Source organism: Protopterus annectens, chromosome 1.part2 (assembly GCF_019279795.1).
Source record: "Protopterus annectens isolate FY-2018-M chromosome 1.part2, PAN1.0, whole genome shotgun sequence".
NCBI classification, from domain to species: Eukaryota; Metazoa; Chordata; order Ceratodontiformes; family Protopteridae; genus Protopterus; species Protopterus annectens.
The window spans coordinates 1,198,107,029-1,198,129,863 of NC_056727.1; the positions used below are offsets into that span (position 1 = coordinate 1,198,107,029).

The 22,835-nt window shown below is 41.6% G+C and overlaps 1 protein-coding gene across 7 annotated transcripts in view; it reads right to left on the bottom strand.

Moving 5' to 3' along the window:
- Nucleotides 1-22,835, bottom strand: part of PAFAH2 (platelet activating factor acetylhydrolase 2) — a 1,159,086-nt gene that overhangs the window by 635,401 nt on the left and 500,850 nt on the right. For all 7 annotated transcript variants that reach the window (XM_044060057.1, XM_044060056.1, XM_044060053.1 and 4 more), the window contains one exon: nt 15,052-15,120. In XM_044060057.1, the coding sequence (XP_043915992.1) occupies nt 15,052-15,120 (69 nt within the window). The remainder of the gene's footprint in view (nt 1-15,051; nt 15,121-22,835) is intronic.

Sequence of the window (22,835 nt, forward strand, 5' to 3'; positions counted from 1 at the left end):
ACCAGCTGTGGCTCACCTTCAATCTCACTGCTACAGGGTAGCTTCCTCCCTGAAGTAGCCACCTCACTAATCCTGGCTTCAAGTGTGTAGTCTGTCTGTCTGCCCCCCCCCAGGCTACCAGACCCACATGCTTGTCTCCAAGCCTGACTGCATGCAACTGCATACACACAATGTACTGCATTGCCAAAATCATTCCCTATCAGGGCATCTGCAGGGATAACCTCAAACACACCTTTTTGCTCGCCTTCTTTTCCACTCTCCCAGTCAAGGTAAACCCTAGCCTAAGGTATTTGGAATGGGGTCACTCCTAAAGCTCTGAATGGAGTAGACTGCCCAAGCAAGTAGTGCTCCTCTTTAACTGTTGTAGGCTTCACGATGATTAGGTCAGAAGCTATGCCTCTCTTAGCAGTGGCCTGTTTCCTACTTACTAAGATAGAATATAACCTCTTGTGGTAGTCTGCTCCCCTGGGTGTCTCCAGATAACTTACTGCTGACATTCTGTCATTCCCATTTACTGGCTCTCCTGCCTTTTGTTCTCCACCTATCCTCCATGGACATCTATATGCTACATGGACCCACTGATTACATTTAAAACATTTAACCCTTGATCCTGGCCATGTTCCTGAACTAGTGGCTTCCCCTGTTACTGGCAGACTCTGTTGGGGGTGGTTTAGGCTGCCCACCATGGGTTCCCTTAGACCCATGTACAGCACTGGGTATCCCTTTCCTGTGCAGTGATGCTCTGCTTGCTAGGTATAGGTCTCCCTTTTCCCCCAACTCATCTGCAGTGTTGCATTCTGTGTCTGCCAACCTGATTCTTTACTCAGGCAAAGTGCCAAAGGCTTGTTCCCTCACCAAAAGGTCTGCCAGCCCTTCAAAAGTGGTGGCCTGACACATTCTGACCCACCTATGGAAGTAAGTGCTTAACTCAGCAACATAATCACACACACTTTCATCTGCCTTGCGTCTTTTTTCTATAAGCTTCAGGTGTTCACTTAAAACATTCTAATAAACAATTTTAACTGTATTATAATTTAAGCAATCAGACAATTTAGAAACAGCAGTTACAGATTTACCATGGAGTAAGGTTGTCAGGAACCATAACCAGAGCCCTTGGTCACATTACACTGTTTACAAACACTCTCAAACACATGAATAAAACTATCAAAATTATCACCCTCTGTAAATTCTGGAAGAAATTTAAGGACCTTTATTCTTCTAAGGTTTGCTTATTCCCTTCCCCATTACCTCCATGACCCTGTCAAAGAGTCAGTATCTCCTTTACATGTTGCTTCTGTCTCTCATTTTCTTCAGCCTCCAAATCCCACAGTCTCTCTGCTGATTCAATTTCTAAATATTTGGCCTCCAGTTCAAGTCTCTAACTCCAGACAGATTTTTAAGTCCTCTGTGGAAAGGCTGAAGTGTCTATTTTCTGAGAGCTGTGCATCCCCAAGGCCAGTCTGGTTGTCTTCCTGGTTGTTGGTCTGTGATGCACCTGTGACTAAGGCTGCAACCATTTCCACTTTAGTCACATTGGCATGCACCAGTCCTTTGGCTTGGCACATCTCAGCCAACTAGTCAGGTTGCCATAATCCTCTGCTGACATCCTTGCCTGCTCTCCCTGACTAACTAAGCTAACAACAAAAATAAATAAATAAAACTACTGTGATATGAAACTGTGAATGTCTACTGTGTGGCTGCTTGAGAATGCAAACACCTTCTTCGTGACCACTGTTTACAGGCTACAGGAGTTCAATATTCATACCAATGAATCCCAAAATTTGGATATCCCACCACTGCCGACCAATATGTGATGACTCACCACTGGACCAGTAATCAAGGAGCCTCAATCCTCACCACTGGGAACAGTGGGGATGTACATTCAGAGGATAACAAGTACATACACAGTATTTCCAGATACAGCTCTCCCTGCATAAACTGTAATTTCCCTTAAGAGCACACAGAGACCACAGTCAGTCCAGAGCTGCTTTTTCCCTCTTTCTCCCGATGCCCAATAAGTCTCTCCACTGGCACAGCTATAGAGTTGAGATCTAAGCTGAGTGACCAAGCCAAGACCTCCAGCACCCTTCTCTGTCCAATCAGTGCTTCATGTCCCTGCCCAAGTAGATGACACACACACACACACACACACACACACACACACACACACACACACACACACACACACACACACACACACACACACACCTGGGAAAGGTTGGCACAGGTTTATTAAGTATGTTCCCTTCTGCCCAGACTATAAGGTCATTATTACTGCCACCAGTCACATCTTATCAGCTACTTTAAGGCCCTTAGCAAAGGATGTCTAATCTTACTGTGTAATATTAATATTAATACAAATGGTAGCTTGATCAAGAGCAAGGCTATTAGGAGTGGCCCACACAGTGTCACCAAATAAATATTCAAGTGCTCTCAAAACTTAAATATCTCTACACAGATCAGCCACAATGAAAGGTTTAAATATATATAATAAATAATAAAAGAACAAGAAAATACACAGCATATATTCACTGTGACATCAGAGTCCAGAACCACAAGAAATATTTAAAACAACATTGCAGGACAGTCTCAAGTAAATAAAGAAAAATATCTAAACTAAGCTTCACTATATTCCTGACTGAATCTAAGAGAATTATACTGCTCCCTAGAAACTTCCTTCATTAGAGCAAGGCATGTGCGGTGAATGGATCTTCTAGTTGTTGTGAGGTCCATGACAGAATATAGAGACTTCTCAGACAGCTTGCAGAATTACATAATTTCTTGTCAACTGACACTAGTTCCCAGATGAAACCCACACCGCTGGAAGATGGCAGTATTTAGCATTTACTTGTGAAAATATATAGACCTCAGATCTTTGGCAGATGCTGGAAGTCATAAAACAATTACATTCCTTCCCATTTCAAGACTAGTGATTATTTCACCCTAAAGACAATACAGAAATCTCCTCACTATTGTGTCTCTTGCTGCACTGAAACTGAAAGATACCATCTTTTATGGCTTAGCCATAAAGTAATTTAATTTCAGTTATTTTTCTGAAGTTAAACTCCTGTATTCCAGTTTCCACTATTAAAATATATACATTTAAATAGTTACAAAAGCACAGCACATTTCTGTTCTCTTCCAGCAGGGTACACTGTGGTTACATTTTAAGCACAAGCACTTTGTAAAATACTTTTTTAACACACGCCTGTACAAACCAGTTTGATATACACATAACATACAGTTCTAATAAAGTTATAACACAAGTGTCTTATATAATTATTTCCAAAAATTCCAGCTAGCTGTGCTGGCAGTATCTCCCTTCATCACAGGTACATTAGAAGACGGACCAGCAGGACTGAGGCTAAGTGTCCATGCTATAGCCGAGGAAGAAGCCTGAATGCCAGTACGCTATGCAGGAAGGAGTCAGTCAGAAGATAACCTGTCACTTAGTGCACTCAAGCTGTACAGAGTCCTTTAAAAAAGTCCCAGTTCCCCAACACAGTAAGGTATATAGGCAAAACATAACAATTCAGTGTAAAAGACAAATGTCTTCCCTGATGTGAACTGCCTGATAAAAAATGCATCATTTAAGTTGTCACAGTGGACATAAGCATTCACACAATACAAGGTTTCTGCACTTAAAATACTTTCCAACTGTCAAAACACACAGAATTAGCTTAAAAATGTTAAATAAGTCCCATGGCTTAAATTGATAAGTTAAAGCTAGAAAGTAATTCCTAGTGCAGATACACCAGCATTACAGGAATGTTTAGCAACATTACCGAAAAATGGTATTATTAAAGTGACATAGCACAATTCTGACTAAAATAAGTAAAATTTATAATATATGTCTAAAACATAAAAATACATGTGGAAGGGATTCCCAAAGGAGTCTTGTGAAAATATATAGACCTCAGATCTTTGGCAGATGCTGGAAGTCATAAAACAATTACATTCCTTCCCATTTCAAGACTAGTGATTATTTCACCCTAAAAACAAAACAATGCTTCTGCTTTCCTAAACTTTCCTAGTTAGTTGTTCCAGTGATCAGATTTTGCTGATCCCTGGGCTTTGTATTTGGTTCCTGTGTTCCTTCATTTTCTTGTGTGGCCAGAGGTAGTTTCTTTACTCACCAGTGGGAGTGGGGAGTACTGAGCTGCTTGTTTGTCCTCAGAGGAGTGGTTAGAGACAGCAACTAGTAATTCATTGGCCATTTTGGGTCATTTCCTGTTTTTTTCCAGCCCCCTGCTATAAAGCACGCTTTGGCGGGCTTTTCTGGCATTAGAGAACTTGGCGTAGCTCCTCGTGGTCCCCTGCAGAGTTCCTAAGCCAGCAGAGAGCAGAAAAAGCAACTTTCTTGATTATAAGTATTTTTTAAACTTTTTATTTTGCATTTTTCGATCTTTTGTGCTTTTCGACTACTGTTTGTGCCTATATTACTGTTTTATTACCTGATTTTCCTGTTTTTCTGTGCTTAAATTGTTGATTGCACTTGTTGGCTAAAGTTTTGCTTAAAAGTAACAAACAGGCTAATACACTCAAGTGTACCAGCCTTTGATAGCAATTTAGTCGAAAACAAAGCATTTACTGTATTTTTCTGTCTGTGTGCAAAAAAAAACTAAAAAAAACAAAAAAATACTTCTGCTTTCCTAAACTTTCCTAGTTAGTTGTTCCAGTGATCAGATTTTGCTGATCCCAGGGCTTTGTATTTGGTTCCTGTGTTCCTCCATTTTCTTGTGTGGCCAGAGGTAGTTTCTTTACTCACCAGTGGGAGTGGGGAGTACTGAGCTGCTTGTTTGTCCTCAGAGGAGTGGTTAGAGACAGCAACTAGTAATTCGTTGGCCATTTTGGGTCATTTCCTGTTTTTTCCAGCCCCCTGCTATAAAGCACGCTTTAGCGCGGAGTTGCCACTGTTGCACACAAGAGCAGTGGCGGTTAAACAAGGTTAAACTATTCGGGCTACCTAAATTCCACTCTTCAATTTTTCCCTTAAAACTACCTTCCTCGAACTTTACTGCTGATCTAACCAGCGTATCCTATAAATAAAAAGTTCATCTCTACTTGATTCCCAAGTAGACTATTCTCTATCTGTAAAGCCTAGCACTTGTTCCTACAGTACTTTCACCTTGATAAAGCACTCGTATTATAGATAGTACTCCACCAGCCTAGAACCCACATCCCCGGAGTCTTTTGTAAGTTTTTTATCTATTCCTTCTAGCATGTCGAGGGATCAGTTGCTAGTGTCCTCTCCTGCTCAGCTGGTGAACCTGGGAATATTGAGGCAATGTTACAATTGCCTCATGTACACAGACAACCCTCTCCTTCTCCCACAAAACACAAATACATGCGAGAGATGCAACTATACAGCCAAACTGGAGGCCGAGCTCTCTCAACATAAGACTGGCAAGACCAGACAGGAGGAGAAGGGTACCACACACACCCAGTCTCACATAGCACTATCAAAACCTCAAATCTTACACAAACACACAAAGACATACTCGGAGGCTCTGATCAAAAATCTACCAAAACAGCAGAGGCCACCAAAGCAGACACCCAAACAACCACCACCTCAAGACACAACACATGCAACACATAGACCACACAGTCAGTGTGCTAAACAGTCACAGTCCTTAAGGCCAAACACAATGCCAGACACACTCATCATTGGTGACTCCATAGTCAGACACACTGACGTCCCGCTCACCAGATTGAGTAAGGAAAAGGTCACAGTAAGCTGCCTGTCGGGCGCTAGAATCCGCCACATAACGCAAGCACTCAGGTCTCTCAACAGCAGGTACAAGTACGACTCAGTCATTGTCCATGCTGGTGTAAATGACCTGAGACGTACCTCCTTGGACTACATGAAAAGAGACATTGAGGAGCTCTCTGATTATGTAGCCCAGGCAGGTATGACCCTGACCTTGAGCAGTATCCTACCTTCACCAAGAATGATGCCACAATACGAAGATAAGATGATCAGCTTTAATAATTGGCTTAAACTCTGGTGTCATTCAAAGGGGATCCAATGCCTGTCTGCCTGGGATGACATGCTGGACAAGCCATGCTGCTTCATGAGGGACGGCTTGCACCTGTCACCCTGGGCTGTCGGATATTGGCAAAGGCTCTTGCCACCCCTATAGTGCCTTTTTTAGGCAAGGCTCAAATTCTAAACCTACCACCCTAGAACACAAAAAAGGAAAAAAACTAAGGGTAATGCTGCTCAATGCCAGAAGTCTCAACCTCAAGATGCATGCACTCGAGGCCCTTCTCAGTATGGAGAACATCAATGTCTGTGCTGTGACTGAAACCTGGTTCAAGGCTCCTGAGAGCACCCCAGCACTATCAGGTTTTACCTCATACCATGTGTTCCAGCCCCAAAATCCGGACAACACCAAGAAAGGAGGGGGGGGGTGTCCATATTCATCAAGGACACCCATACCTCAAGGTTGGTGGCAACGCACGATGCATCGGAGACCATCCAGGTGCAATTAACCATAGGCAAAACTGCTCTGCAATTTGTAGCATGTTACAGGCCACCCTCTCAAACTCAGGAAACTCACATAGCCTTCCTGAAAACACTGGAGGGGATAAATGCATCACCAAACACCATCATACTAGGTGACTTCAACTACCCTAATATAGACTGGGATCACTACTCAAGCCCAAACACTCTAGCCCAAAGATTCCTGGAGTTCATAAACTCAAATGCCATGGAACAACTAGTCACCATCCCCATAAGAGGTGAAAACATACTTGACCTCATCATCACGAACATGGGATCACAATGTTCAACACCGGAAGTATACCCCTCACTGGTGAGATCAGATCATAAACTAATCTCACTGGAGGTCCTCATCCCGCCCCCACCTGAGATAAAAAAGACCACAGTGAAAAACTTCTCAAAAGCCGACTTCACACTTCTAAAGACTAGTGTGGTCTCCTTTAAGGCCCCCGAGCCGGCGGTAAACATTACCCAAGCCGCTGAATCACTTACAAACGCCTTCTACCAGCACCTACAGGACTGCATGGATCAGGCAATCCCAAACAAAACAAAGACTCTTTGTACCAAAGGCAAGCGTCCAGTCTGGTGGACCCCAGCCATAAACAAGCTCTACAACAAAAGGAGGAAGCTACTACAAGATAGAGCAAAATCCTTAAAAGGTAAGACACCTTTGATCACTATAAGCAAAAACTAAGAGCTCTCATAAAATCATCCAAGGCAAATTTTGAGAGAAAAATCACTAAGGACTCAAAAGACAATCATAAGGCCTTCTTTAGCTATGTTAGAAACCTGGGAGGAAACTCCCAGATATGCTCAGAATTAGTTCAAAATGATGTGAAAATTACTGAACCTACAGACATTGCCAATATACTGGCTGACAGGTTCAGTGCAAACTCTCCCCGCAAAGGAGAGATATCTATACCAGAGGATTGTAGCCCCCCAAACATCTCTAACGCCCAGGTGAGAACTGCTCTCTCTAAGGCGAAACACACAGCATCTATGGGACCGGATGGTGTCCCCGGCTGTGTGCTCCACGAACTCAACGAGGAATTAAACCCAAAGTTAGGACAGTTGTTTAATCTTAGCCTCACCTCAGGATACGTACCCGAGGAGTGGCGCACGGCAACTGTGGTCCCACTTCACACCGACCCTGGAAATTACCGTCCCATCAGCTTGACAAGCCTGATCTGCAAAGCCATGGAGAGGATCATAATGGAACTCATAAATAAAGACATAGGGAACTTGCAGACTTTGGATCCAACCCAGTTTGGCTTTGTCAAAGGCAGATCATGCCTTTTAAACTTGGTCGACTTTTTCGAAACAGTCACCAAGGCCATTGATGAGGGAAAGGCAGTCCATACAGCCTACCTTGACCTGGCAAAGGCCTTCGACACAATACCCCACTCAGGTATCATCGAAAAACTCATCAGCTTAAATGTAAACCCATACATCACAAGATGGGTTGCAAACTGTCTAAGTGACAGAACCCACAGGGTCAGAGTTGCTGGCGCCATGTCAGACTCAAAGCCTGTCACAAGTGGTGTCCCACAGGGCTCAGTCCTGGGCCCACTCTTGTTCGGCATCTACTTTTCTGAAGTACAAGCAAACACAGGAGGGGTATGGCTGACAAAGTTTGCAGATGACTGCAAACTGGCCATAGTCGAAACACATCTGACACAGATATCCTTCAGAAGGGTCTCACAGAAACGGATAACTGGTGCCAGAGCCATGGCCTAAAGTTAAACGCCAAGAAATGCATAGTCATACCCTTCGGGAAAAACAAGGTTACCCCTAGCTACCATATAGGTGGCAATCCACTGAGCACAGAAGAAGTTATCAGAGATCTGGGGACTCAGGTTGACAGTAACCTATTGTTTGACACTCAGATTGCTAAAGTAGTTAGGAAGACCTTCTACATTGCCCACCTGATCATGAAGGGATTCACATCTAGATCAAGGGAGGTCATCGTCCCCCTGTACTCATCACTCATCAGACCAATGATGGAGTACAATGCTCCATTCGGAATGTATCTGACCAGACACCTGCAGCAGCTGGAAAGGCCCCAAAAGTTCCTCACCAAAAGGATAAAGGGTCTCAAAAATATGTCTTATGCTGCCCGACTGAAAGAACTTCAGCTCTATTCAGTCGCCATCTGCTCAGAGGTGACCTGTGCCTGACATACAAGGCCATGTCAAACCCAGATTTGATGAACATGCTTCACCTCAAAAAATCTAGATCCCTCAGAACTACAAGGGCAGGAGACAAACCTTGACACGGTCATTAATAGGACATGCTGGAGGGACAGATTCATCACCCAAAGACTCCCTATGCTGTGGAACAAAATCCCGGTACATGTGAGGCAGAGCACCTCACTGGCCATGTTCAAGAGAAATCTTGACCAATGGATGGGAGATCGCAGATATACCCCAGGGATTACCTCAGTGTCTCTGCTTGACAGAGGCACAGCAAAACAATGGGCATAGTTTTCTTCAAACTAAAGGGGTGGCGAAAGCCACAAAAACTCTGGGCTAGGCTTATAAATGCCCTCGGGCAGATAGCCTAGTACGAACCTATGAACCTAATCTGTCTAAAAGGCGACCTTACGCCGACTGCTGTTCCTGAGAAGCCTCAGACCTACATCTGCATGAGGCAGCAACAAAGTACTGAAGATTTTGTCACTCTAACTGCTTATATAGCTCCCTCCAAAAAGAGCTTAGCTATAAGCAGTCAGAGTGACAGTGCAGAAGGGAATAAAAGAATTTGGAAGCCACCTGGTTGCTGCATCCTCAGCAGGGTACAACTTGTAGGTGACTACAGCAGTAAGAATGATAAACATCACCTGATACTCAGATCTTACAGAAAGTACATTCTTTTTCTACCTTTTGCAGATCACTGGCTTGGGAACAGCAAAGTCAGATGCAAATGATTTTCAAATAAACATTGTGAACAGTAAAACCACTTAAAAATAAACAAGTAGAATGACCATTAAATAACTAATCAAGATTAAAAATCAAGATCAAAACAACTTCCATTCACAAGGATTATCATTATTTAATGGTTATTCTACTTGGTGAACAAATCAAGGTCAAAAACAACTCATATTCACAAGGTCTGTCACTAAGCCTTGAAAGCAGCCAATGTATCACTCCATAAGTAAATGAGGTAATAAAATCCAGAGGCAAGGTGCCTGATGAGAAAATGACTGCACACCAGACATCTCATGTCATACCCTTGGACAAAGTAACAGCCACAAGGCAGCGTAGCACAATGCCTGAAAAGGGCAACAGGAAAATTCAAGTCATTCAGATAAGATGGACAAATCTATGTGCATACAAGAGAAACAGCAGCACTTTTAATTTTATATAGCACTGAATAAGGAACAGGGTATCCTCCACAAGACAAGGGTGATATGCAACAGAAGTTTTATTTCTGTTTAGGTGGGAATGTATCTGCATATATCCCTTACTTTAGCAGCTGGTAGAAAGTGTGACACAGGGCTGTTTCAGATGATCTTATCTGCAAGTAAATTTTCCTAAGCTGTGACATCAGTTCTTAAGTCTAGGCACTGATCAAGAAACTTGGCAAAGAAGGAAACTAACAGCTCTAATGAAATATTTTCTTGAAGAAAATACCATAAGTCCAAAAGAATTGTAAGTAAAGGCTTGTGATTTACTCACTTAAAAATCTGCCAGAGGAAACAATTAGTGGTCGTGCAAAGCACAAGACAAGAGGCAAGCCTCACTGCATTTCTTGTCTGAATTGTGGCACATGACTCATTGATTCTGTTTTCAGTGGTGATGAAAGCAGTTAAAATCATGAAGATATGCAATCCATACTATGATGAATGAACATGCATTAAGAACTTGTGAATGCTGCTTTGACAGAAAAATTCATATGGTACCGCTAATATCAACTTTGTAACTCTAAGAACTGTAAACTAATGTAAGATTCTCTGTTTATGGGAAATACAATGGCGGAAAAACAGATACCACCAATAGTCAACCAGAAATTACTACAGTGGAAAAGAAAACCCCAACTTCTTACATAGATTATTATAGCCATAAATAATCTCTCCTTGGTGGTAGAATCCACCTTATCTTATTTTGTAATTTTACCGAAAAAGTTAGATTAAATATAAAATGTTAATTTATTACTGCATTTACAGTGGATATAAAAAGTTTACGCATCCCTGTTAAAATGCTAGGTTTTTGTGATATAAAAAAATGAAACCACACTAAATCATTTCAAACCTTTTCTCACCATTAATGTGACCTATAACCTGTACAATTCAGTTGAAAAACAAACAAATCTGTTAGGTGAAAAAAAAAAAAAAAACAGACAATACACTGGTTGCATAAGTGTGCACACCCTTAAACTAATACTTTGTTGTATGTGCACACCCTTAAACTAATACTTTGTTGAAGCACCATTTGATTTAATTACAGCATTCAGTCTTCTTGGGTACACACCTACCATCAATTAGAGAGACTCTGATTAACCCCAAATAAAGTTCAGCTGTCCTAGTAGGATTTTCCTGACATTTACTCAGTTGTCTGCTACAGCAAAAGCCATGGTTTGCAGACAGCTTACAAACATCAAAGGGCTCTCATTGTTGAAAGACATCAGTCAGGAGAAGGGTACAGAAGATTTTCCACATCATTGGATATACCATGGAACACAGTGAAGACAGTCATCAAAAAGTGGAGAAAATAGGGGACAACAGTGATGTTGAAAAGAATTGGACGTCCCTCCAAAATTGATGAAAAGACAAGACAAAAAATGGTCAGGGAGGCTGCCAAGAGAAGGAATTTCTGTCAAGTACTGGTTGCGTACTACATGTGACAACAATCTCCCGTATTCTCCATATGTTTGGACTATGGGGTAGGGTTGCAAGACGGAAGCCTTTTCTTATACAGAAAAAACATCCAGGCCCAGCTAAAATTTGCAAAACAATACATCAAGTCTCCCAAAAACATGAGGGAAAATGTATCATGGTCTGATGAAACCAAGGTGAATTTTTGGCCACAATTCCAAAAAGTACGTTTAGCGCAAAAACAACACTTCGCATCACCAGAAGAACACCATCCCCACGGTGAAGCATGGTGGTGGCAGTATCATGCTTTGGGGTTGCTTTTTTTCACTGGAATTGGGGTTTTAGTCAAGGTGGAGGGAATTATGAACAGTTCCAAATACCAGTCACTTTTGGCCCAAAACCTTCAGGCGTCTGCTAGAAAGCTGAAGATGTTGAGGAATTTCACCTTTCAACATGACAATGACCCCAAGCATACATCCAAATCAACAAAAGAATGGCTTCACCAGAAGAAAATTAAAGTTTTGGAATGGCCCAGCCAGAGCCCAGACCTAATCCTATAGAAAATCTGTGGGGTGACATGAAAAGGGCTGTGCACAAGAGATGCCCTTGCAATCTGACAGATTTGGAGCATTTTTGCAAGGAAGAATGGGTAAATATTGCTAAGTCAAGATGTGCCACGCTGATAGACTGTAATTAAATCAATGGTGTGTGTATGTGTCAGTTCTCTGCCTTACATTTCACTGACTGCAGGGACAGGTCTTGTCTTCCCCATGGCTTTAAGGAGGATAAAGGCAGTATCTGAAAATGAAAAAAATAAGTAAATTAATTAATTAAAACTGGAAAACAAACTGGGGGAATTCATTTTTATAGGTTCATAGGTATGTACTAGGCTAATGGCCCTGGAGCCTTTACAAGCCTAGCCCATAGGATTACCCTGGCATCATGCCACACAACCTTAGTTCCTAGTGCCTCTGATGAGTATAGCCACTGGAGTGATCACCCGGGGTGAATTTTCTATTTCCCATCCACTCATCAAGCTTTCTCTTGAACAGGGCCCAGTGAGGTGCGCTGCTTGACATGTATGAGAATTCTATTCCATAGTATGGGGCAGTCTCTGGGTTATGAACCTGTCCCTCCAGCACATTCTGTTGATTGTGGTAATGAGGCAGAGGTCTCTGGAGCGTGTGGTGTAGAGGGCTTGGGATTTCTTTAGATGTAGCATTTCTAACAGAGCTGGGTCAGACATGGATTTGTAAGTCAAGCAGATATCGCCTCTAAGCAGGCGATATGAGACCGAGAATAGTTGGGAGTTTTTTTGAGTCTGCCCATATAGGACAAGTGTTTAAGGCCTAGGATCCACTTTGTGAGGTACTATTGTGGTCTCTCCAGTTGTTGCAGGTGTCTAGTGAGGTACATGCCAAATGGGGCATTGTACTCGATGTTGGCCTAATGAGGGAAGAGCAGATGGAGACAATGACCCCTTTCTTCCTGGATGCAAATCCCTTAGTAATGAGATGCGTCACACAGAAGGACTTTCTGACCACAGTGGCAACATGGTGGTCAAAAGGTTGCTGTCAACCTGTGTTCCCAGATCTCTTATAACGCCTTCTGTGTTCAGTGGACTACCATCAATGTGGTAATCCAAGGGAATCAGGTTTTTCCCAAAGGGGATGAAGACACACTTTTTGGCATTGAACTTAAGGCCATGGTTCTGACACCAGACATTGGTCTCATTGAGGCCTTTCTGTAGGATGTCAGCATCACTTGGGGAGTTAATAATAGCTCCCAACTTGCAGTTGTCTGCAAACTTTGTCAGCCAGAGTCCTTTTGTGTTGGCCTGGGCTTCAGAGAAGTAGATACCAAACAGGAGCGGACCCAGAACCGAACCCTGTGGGACTCCACTCGTGACTGGTTGGCAGTCTGACTTGGAGTCAACTACTTTCAGACTGTGGGTTCTATCTGTGAGCTAGTTTGCAACCCACCTAGTGATATAGGGGTTGATCTCTAGCTTAGTAAGCTTTTCTATGATTCCTGACTGGGGAATGGTATCAAAGGCCTTGGCCAGATCAAGGTAAGCTGTATGGACCACCTTACCTTCATCCACAGCTCTGGTGACTGACTCAAAGAAGCCGATCAAGTTGAGTAGGCATGAACTACCCTTCACAAAACCAAACTGTGTAGGATCCACAGTTTGGAGAATCCCTATATCCTTGTTTATTAGGTCAAAGATGATGCGTTCCACAGCTTTGCATATTAGACTCATCAGGCTAATGGGGCGATAGTTCCCGGGATCTGTAGTTGCTCCTCCTTTGTGGAGAGGGATGACTGTAGCAGTGCACCATTTGGTAGGGACAAAGCCTGAGGTGAGGCTGTGATTGAGCAGGGTACACAGGTGAGGTGCCAGTTCACTCTGTGGTTCATGTAGAACACAGCCAGGGATACTGTCAGGTCCCACAGAAGCTGTATTCTTGGCCTTGGACAGTGCTGTTTTAACCTGTGCAGCAGTAATACTGAGTGCCTGGCAATCTACTGGTATTTTGACTGGTCCTAGGGAGGGGGGGTAAAGTTAGCACTGAATCTACCTGCCAGTATATCTGCAATATCTGTTGGCTCGGTATATGAGGTACCACTGTGCAGTAGCTCAGAACAAATCTGGCTATTGCCATGGAGATTCTTTACATAACTATAGAAAGCCTTGTTGTTTTTACTATCTGTTGCAATTTTGTTTTCATAGCTAGCTTTAGAGGATTTGATGAGGGATCTCAACCTTTTGTTGAGGCTGATTAGGGAGTTTTTCCAGTTTTGGGACTTCATCTTATTCTGCATCAGTTTCCTCCTTCTGTTGTAGAGTTTGTTTATGGCAGGGGACCATCAGATTGGCTTCCTTTTTTTTGAGGAGAGCATCTTAGTTCTATTGGGTATGGTGAGATCCATGCATTTGTGTACGTGTTCGTATAGTGCACTGGTGTATGATTTGGCAGTCATGCAATTATTCTCCGTTTGCATGGGTGCCGTGAAGTTAGCCACCTGTTTTTAGAAGCCCAAAGTTAGCTTTGGAGAAGTTTTTCATGGTGGTTACCTGTGTTGGGGGTAGGGGGTGGGAGGGATGTGGATTTCCAAGGTGATTAGCTTGTGACTGGATCTAACCAAGGAGGAGTTGACTATTGGTGTAGAGCAACGGTCGGCCATGTTTGTAATGACCAGTTCAAGGATGTTGCTACCTCTAGTGGGGGTCAGAATGAGCTGGTCCAGGGCATTGGAATTAATGAATTGCAGAAAGCGTTGGGCAAGTGTATTGGTACATGAGTAGTTTCCCCAGTTAATGGACGGGTAGTTAAAGTCGCCCAGTATGAGAGTGTTAGTTTGTACCCTAATATTCTCCGGGGTACTTAGGAATGTGGAGTGTGAATCTTGGGACATGGTTGGGTAGGGGAACAAAGCATCTCACACAACCATGTATTAGGTTTTTCCATCTTAACCTCTAGAATTAATATAATCAGCTCACACAACATCCATAATTCTTAATATTCCAGTTGGGTTCACAGCTAAACCCTTCCAACTTTGTGGAGAAGACCCTTTTCAAAGCTTGCAGTGACAAATTTACACTGGGCAAAATGATGCTTTGTTTTACATTTCAGAAAATGACCATGTCTAAAAAAATAAAAGCTGCTCTGTAATGTGTGAATGAACTGTGCATATAACATGTTATGATTCAGCTCACAGAAACACTTACCTGTGTTCGACAGCAGCCACTAGAAACCCCCAAGATGCCATTTCCATACAAACAGCAGAATATACTGTCCTGTGAAAATTTAAAACATTCCATGAGAAGTGCATCAATAAAGTCAACCAAATATGTACAAAATTTTTATATGCTGTGATTGAGATTTTTTTGTACTGTGAAAACAGCTTAAAAGCATCAATTTCAACTTCATGTGACCCTAACAATTTAAACAAGTATCCTGGCAAACAGTCAACATCCGATAGAAAGACTAAACAAGTGCTAAGATTCTGACACATGCTCTACATTCATTAATGCCAAATATAATTTCTTCCACTGAATAAAAGCCAGTCTGTAGCGAAAGCACAGCTGTGTAAACTGACTTACCATGAAATAATATGTTTGAACGATCATTGCTGCAGTAGCTTTAGCTATATGGGTTATATCCTGCCAAGGATATAACAGACAACCAGCTTCCAAAGCTTCAGGGCACATTCCACGCACCCAAACTGTCAAGCAACTTGAGCTGAGCTGACCAGAAGACAAGTTTGGAAGTGAAGCCCTTCAGAGCTTTACTGTATTTAGCCTTAGCAATCCATTTGTAAAGAGTTTGCTTAGCCTTAGCCAGATCCTCCTTATCTGGAGCAAAGGAACAAAACAAATGGTCTGCCTTCTAAAACACGTACAATTTTTCCAGACAGTATCTCAGCAATTGGTGCATTCCAGGGATATGAAGAGCTCTTTGTGAGTGGACTGGTTTAAGAACTCCTCCTACAACATTTTCCTGAGGAAACATGGATTACTCCTAATAGACACCTGATCCCCTGAAAGAACAAACCACATTCCCTAAAACTATGCACCTGTTGCTCTATGATCCTAGTAAGCAGAGATAATGGCCATCAAGAAAACATTTTTCCCCATCTTCATGTCCACTAAAATCAGTCAGTTCAAATGAGAGATAGAAAAGCATGTCAATTGTAAACTTCAAGACCCAAGGAAGTGAAGGGATGGGTACTTCAAATGCAGGCAATAAGGCAGAACTCTATCTGGCTGACAAGCAAGTCCTGGGCCACAATTAAGCCCTTTACATCATATGCTGAAACCTGATAAACATGCACTTGTACTATTGAGTAACTAAGGCCAAGATAAAACAGCTACCTTAACTACACTACAATAACTCGTCAACTACATGACTAAGGTATAGGATACTCTTCCTAACCATAAAGAACAAATGGCCAATAGTCACTGCTGCATTGCTAGTATATGCATGCATTGGCACACAATCGCAGACTGTCATTCATTCACACTTTCATTAATTATGTGCACACATCACATTCATTCTGGGTAACTTAAATAAACACAAATATTCGGACTGGGAAAGTATGGACCTTCTGGAGGTAAATATAGTGGTGGGACCCAAAAATTCTGTAATAACTTCATGCTAATATCAGTAACACACTAGTCTTATGTCACATTATTTCATGTTTGTAAATATAAAGATTCTGGATTTGCACTATAATCTGCTAGACTAATTTTCAATGCAGCTAAATGGCACAAATTTGTGGAAGACTTTTGAGGTCCTACAACTCCAAAAGTACAAAGACAATTTGGACATTCTGAAAAAAGATACTTTTCTTTGCTCTAGTCCACAACACATTATCACTCAAAAAATAAAACAATTGCCAAAAAGGCTTCCATAAAATAGAAAGCCTGGTAAACCAGAGATAAGCTATCTTAACTTCTTTCCAGTCCATAAAGCTTTCACGTACAAGTCAATAAAATTACGGAGAAAGCAAAGAACTCACAAATGAGTCCTGCTTTTCTTCCAGAAGACTTTAAAAACACTTTTTGAATTATCCTGCACAATTCATATCTCCCTGTCACATCTTCCTCTTCATCAAACTAAGAATTACACTTAATCTGTTCAATATCTTAGACAAACTGAAAAACTGCTCAGTGACCTTTCAGATTATGGCAAGCCAAAGTGTGACCACATCCTTCCTTGATTCTTAAAATTCTGCACATATTTAATTTGTCACTCTAATTATTTTAAAATTTTATATCAGGTAAATTTCTCTCTTTCCAGAAATGAGATTTCATCTTCCCTCTCCTAAAAACAAATTCCCCCAGGAGTACCTCATAATACTGACCTAATCTCCATCCTTTCTGTACTAGCCCAATCACTTGAAATGTTTATCAACAAGCTTCAGGCTACTTAAATAAATATCACATCTTCTTGAGACACCAGTGTGATATAGGGAAATACAGCCAACCCGGCTATCTGGAATTTTGTAAATACTTCTGTCACTTGTGAATATTGATATGATTTATACAGAATTGTATGTTATGTACTGAGCTAAAACGTAATCACAGCATGCCCTGCTGACTTTGAACAGAAATGCATATAAACTACATACCTGTGCAAATGTATATTTTAATAGTCAAAACTGGAACATGCAGAGTTATCTTGCAAAACTTCAAGAAAATCAGTTGACTGCAAACTGGGAGCCATTATTGAACCCCCAAATGATATGGATATACTACAAAAGGGCCTTACAGAAACAGATGCTTAGTGCCAGAGCCATGGGCTCAAGCTCAATGCCAAGAAATGTATAGTTATCCCCTTTGGGAAAAAACATGTACCCGTGAATTACCGCATAGGTGGCAGTACACTAAACACTGAAAATGTGATGAGACTTAAGGACACAGATGGAGAGTGGTCTCACCTTCGATAACCACATCGCCACAACAGTCAAGAAATCCTTCTATGTGGCACACCTCATCACTAAGGGCTTTTCATCCACAAAAAAGGAGGTCATTGTCCCACTGTACTCATCCCTCATTAGACCCATTACAGAATACAACGCCCTGTTTGACATGTACCTCTCAAAACATCTGCAACAACTGGAAAGGCCGCAGAAATACCTCACTAAAAGAATCACAGGCCTAAAGCAGATGCCCTATGCTGGCCGTCTAAAAAATTCCACCTATGCTATGTCGCATATTGTCTACTCAGCAGCAATCTTTGCTTAACATACAAGGCCATGTCAAACCCAGAGCTGTTGGACATGCTACAGTTAAAGAAATCCCAATCCCTCAGAGCCACATGCTCCAGGGATTTAAACCTTGTCATCACAATGAACAAAACATGATGGAGGGATAGGTTTCTGACCCAGAGACTCCCCAGACTCTGGAATAGACTGCCTATACATGTCAAGCAGAGCACCTCTTTGGTCCTCTTCAAAAGAGAACCTTGATGATTGGATGGGAGATAGAAAATTTATCCCGGGATCACATCAGTCGCCCTGCTAGACAGGGGTCCAGGGAAGTAAATACTGTGAGAAGGAATAGCTAGGTAATTGTTATGGCTAGGCTTGTATGGGCCCTAGGGCCGATAGCCTAATACCAACCTATGAACCTATGAAATTAAATTGTTTTACGATTGTGCTATAAAAGTTAGTTTCAATGCAGTAAGGAGACAGGATGTCTAGAACTAGGGTGCCTTCTGCATTGTTTTGCAAGTGTTTTATTGTTTTATGTCTTCTAGCAACTGCAAACATTTGAAGGCTATTTATTTTTCACAAGGAGATGTCAAATGCTACAATGGGGGGGGGGGTTAGCTTAAGAACTGAAGTCAGTTGACAAACACTGATGTCATCCAAGCTAACCCAGCAGTAATATTTGATATTAATTTAAGAACTCTGAGAGAGAGGGAGAGACTGGGCATTTTGTATTTTGTCTTGGACCTAGCAAGAACATCCACTCCATCACCATCTGCACTTGCCTTGCTGTAAGTTCTTAGGGCATATTAACTATTTTTAGACTCAGATAGGAATATAGTAAAGGTTATTGTAGACATTCTCTTTATTTATTTGAGACTCTCCTGCAATGCTGTTTCAAATATTTCCTGTGCTTTTGAACTCTGAAGTAACTGTGTTTGATTTACCAAGTATCGCCTTATTCTATTATTAAATATATGTAAACCTATCTTTGTGACCGATATTTGTGAGACATATTTAAGCTCATAGAGTACTCGCATATGTATTTGGTGACACTTTACAGGTCACTCCTAAACAGCCTTGGAAGTCTTGGTCAGACTACCATTTGCATTAATAATAACATTACCCAGTAGGATTGGACAGCCTTTGTTAAGGGACATAAAAGTAGCTGATAAGTAGTGGCAGCTGGAACTACCTCATAGCCTGGGCAGAAGGGGGAATAGCTAGTAAACCTGTGCCATCGTTCCCCCAGGTGTGTGTGTGTGTGTGTGTGTGTGTGTGTGTGTGTGTGCGTGTGTGCGTGTGTGCGTGTGTGTGTGTGTGTGTGTGTGTATGTGTGAGCTACTTTGGCAGGGACACAAAGTACTGGTTGGACAGAGAAGTGTTGGAGGACTTGTCTTGGAACCCTGGCTAAGGACTAAACTATATAGCTGTGCCAGTGGGGAGTCTTACTGGGATCTGGAGAAAGAGGGAGAAACCAGCTCCAGACCGACTGTGATCTTTGTGTGCTCTTAAGGGAAATTGCACTTTACTGTGTGTGTACTTGTCATCCTCCCAGTGTTTACATCCCCCACTGTTGCCAGTGGTGAGGACTGAGGCTCCTTGATTACTGGGCCAGTGCAGGGGCATCACAACCAGCACAGATTTATTAATGGTAGATGTACCCAAGCTGCACTCTTCTCCCTCACAGAAGCTATCCTGACTTCCATGGAAGGTGTTTTTCCTACTTGAGCTCTATTCAAATAAGTGACTATGGCTTTCAGTGTAGTTAATTGTGAGCTCATTTCTTTTTTTTTTAATACAATATGTTCACTTTGCCTAAGAAGTTGCCATCTGGTTCAATAGTCACCTTATTCAGTGATCCTTTAGAGTCAAGCTTGTCTTCTACTTCTCTTCTTCTGAAACCACTAACTATAGCATCCCTCAAACCTCAGTCCTTGGGAACCTTCTTATCAGCTTATTCATAAACTGTCTTTCATACAGCCTTTATTTCTCTTACCTCATCCTCTACACCAATGACCTAAAGCCCTACAGCCCTTCTGCTTCTCACATTACTAACAAAGGAGAACTTCAACAAGAACAATACAAGCATCTCACTTGACTCATTAAGAATAAGCAAATTATTCTCAAGTAGGAAAAGTTAAGAAAATCTTCTCTGGCACCCTGCAAGAGTAAAATCCCTACTTCCTTTCAAAAAAAAAAATGATCTGGCAAAACAATCACACTGAACTGATAGTCTTCTTAAAATGCCGTGATGTTCTCTTTAACCGACTGTGCAGAGTGACTTGGATCACACTGGCTTCCTAGTCTATCTAGATTACATTCCCATATGGTACAGAGGTTATTCACAAAGGAATACTATAACCTCAGTTAGTGAACAGCTTCACAACAATGCTACCCACATCCTTTATATCAAGGTTTGTAGATTTATTCTGCTCTCCTCCAAATAGGCACCATTCACTATGTTAATAACTGGCTCACTATAAAAGAGCCAGCTGCTCTGCTGTGATCTGATCTTCTTCTTACACTTAAAACTGCAAAAATGGAACAGTTCCAGAAACGCACACCACCAACTCAGGGCCAATATTTAATTAAATCAAGCAAAATATTGAGCACTTTCGTCTCGTAACAAAAGAGACTTCATCAGAATATATTCACTGTTAAATTTAAATACTACAAACAATTAGTGATGCAGCAATCACATGACTGAAACAAATAAATCAAGTCTTAAAGCAGCAACAACCAGAAAATAACAACATTGTCAATAAAATTGTAAATAAAATCATTCATTATATAAGTTAAGCATCATCCATAAAATCTACAGCAGCATTAAATGTGTACCCTACTAAAAATAACAACATGAAATGTATTATATATCATTTGCTCTATCATATAAAAAAGGACCAATGGATAAATCCAAAATAGAGAGAGGTTACCCCCAAACCTTGATAAATGAAGTTCTAGACGAGGTATATGATAATGGGGGACTGTATACAAGCTGTTGTTGGGTGAGAGATCAACAGTTCAAAATTATACAGCGATAGCACAGAATAAAAGAGGTCCATATGAAAAGACTTGCGTGCTGGAGTACAACCACCTTTCCAATGAAATTAAGGGTGCATTTCGGGCTAACTGGAACATCTTTAGAACAAACCAGGACACCTTGAATAAAGTGGACATAACACCAAGGTTTGTAAATAGTACAGGGGCTAATTTTAAAAAATTGTTTGAAAGTAAGACAGATCCAACACAGTCATCACTTTCAGGCATAAAACCCTGTGGAATTTGTAGTCAGTGTCCATACATTAAAAAGGAAAGGGACGTCACCCTGATTAATAAATTGCATAGTCAGGCTGCATTTCAGAAAGGTAATTGTTTGACAAATAGGGTGGTTGGTATATTTGGCTATATGTGCATCATGTTAACATTTCTATGTGGGCAAAATGGAACGTCCCTTGAAGAATAGGATTCATGAACATCTTAATGATATCAAAAACAAAAAGCTGAATAATGCATTATATAAACATGCACAAGTTTGTCATAAATTTGATAAATTTACATTTGGTATACTAGAGTTGATTAGATTAAACCCTAGAGGTGGAAACTGGAAGAACAGGTTAAAGAAAAAAGAAACGGAATGGCAGTTTAAGTTGGCTGCCATGCTCCCTCCCGATTTAAATAACTCTATAGCCATTGTTCCTTTTTATATGATAGAGTAAATGATATATAATACATTTCATGCTATTATTTTTACTAGAGTATACATTTAATGCTGCTGTAGGTTTTATGGATGGTGCATAACTTATATAATAAATGATTTTATTTACAAAGTTATTATTTTCTGGTTTTGCTGCTTTAAAATTTGATTTACTTTGTTTCAGTCATGTGAATGCTACATCACTGATTGTTAATAGTATTTCAATGTTTTAAATTTAACTGTTCACATGTTCATAGGTAGGTAATAGGCTATCGGCCTAAGGGCCTAAGTAAGCCTAGCCAACAAGGTTCCCTGGCTTATGCCACCCAAGAAAGTTATTTTCCTGTGCCCCTGTCGAGCAGAGCCACAGAAGTGATCCCCGGGGTGTATTTCCTATTTCCCATTCACTTATCAAGATTTTTCTTGAGGCCTTCTGTGTTAGCCTGTACTTCAGAGAAGTAGATACCAAACAGGAGAGGTCCCAGGACTGAACCCTGTGGTAATCCACTTGTCACTGGTTTGTAGTCAGATTTGGGGTCTGCAACTTTTACAGTGTGGGTTCTGTCAGTGAGCCAGATGGCAACCCATCTTGTTACATAGGGATTTATACTTATTTTAGTGAGTTTAGCTATAATTCCAGAATGGGGGATGGTGTCGAAAGCCTTGGCGAGGTCAAGACAGGCCGTGTGAACCACCTTACCCCTGTCTACGGCTTTGGTGACTGCCTCAAAGAAGTCGATCAGGCTCAGGAAGCATAATCCGCCTTTCACAAACCCAAACTGCATGGGGTCCAGACTTTGGAGGTTACCAATGTCTTTGTTTATGAGTTCCATGATGATACGTTCCACGGCCTTACAGACCAGGCTAATAGGGCGATAGTTCTCGGGATCAGTGATGGCTCCCCCTTTGTGGAGTGGGATAACTGTTGCTCTGCGCCATTCAGTGGGCACAAAGCCTGACATGAGGCTATGATTGAACAAGGTGCTTAGGTGGGGAGCCAGTTCAGTCTGAAGTTCGTGTAAAACGCAGCCTGGGATGTTGTCTGCTCCCATGGATGCTGTGTTTTTGGCTTTAGAGAGTGCAGCTTTTACCTGCGTAGT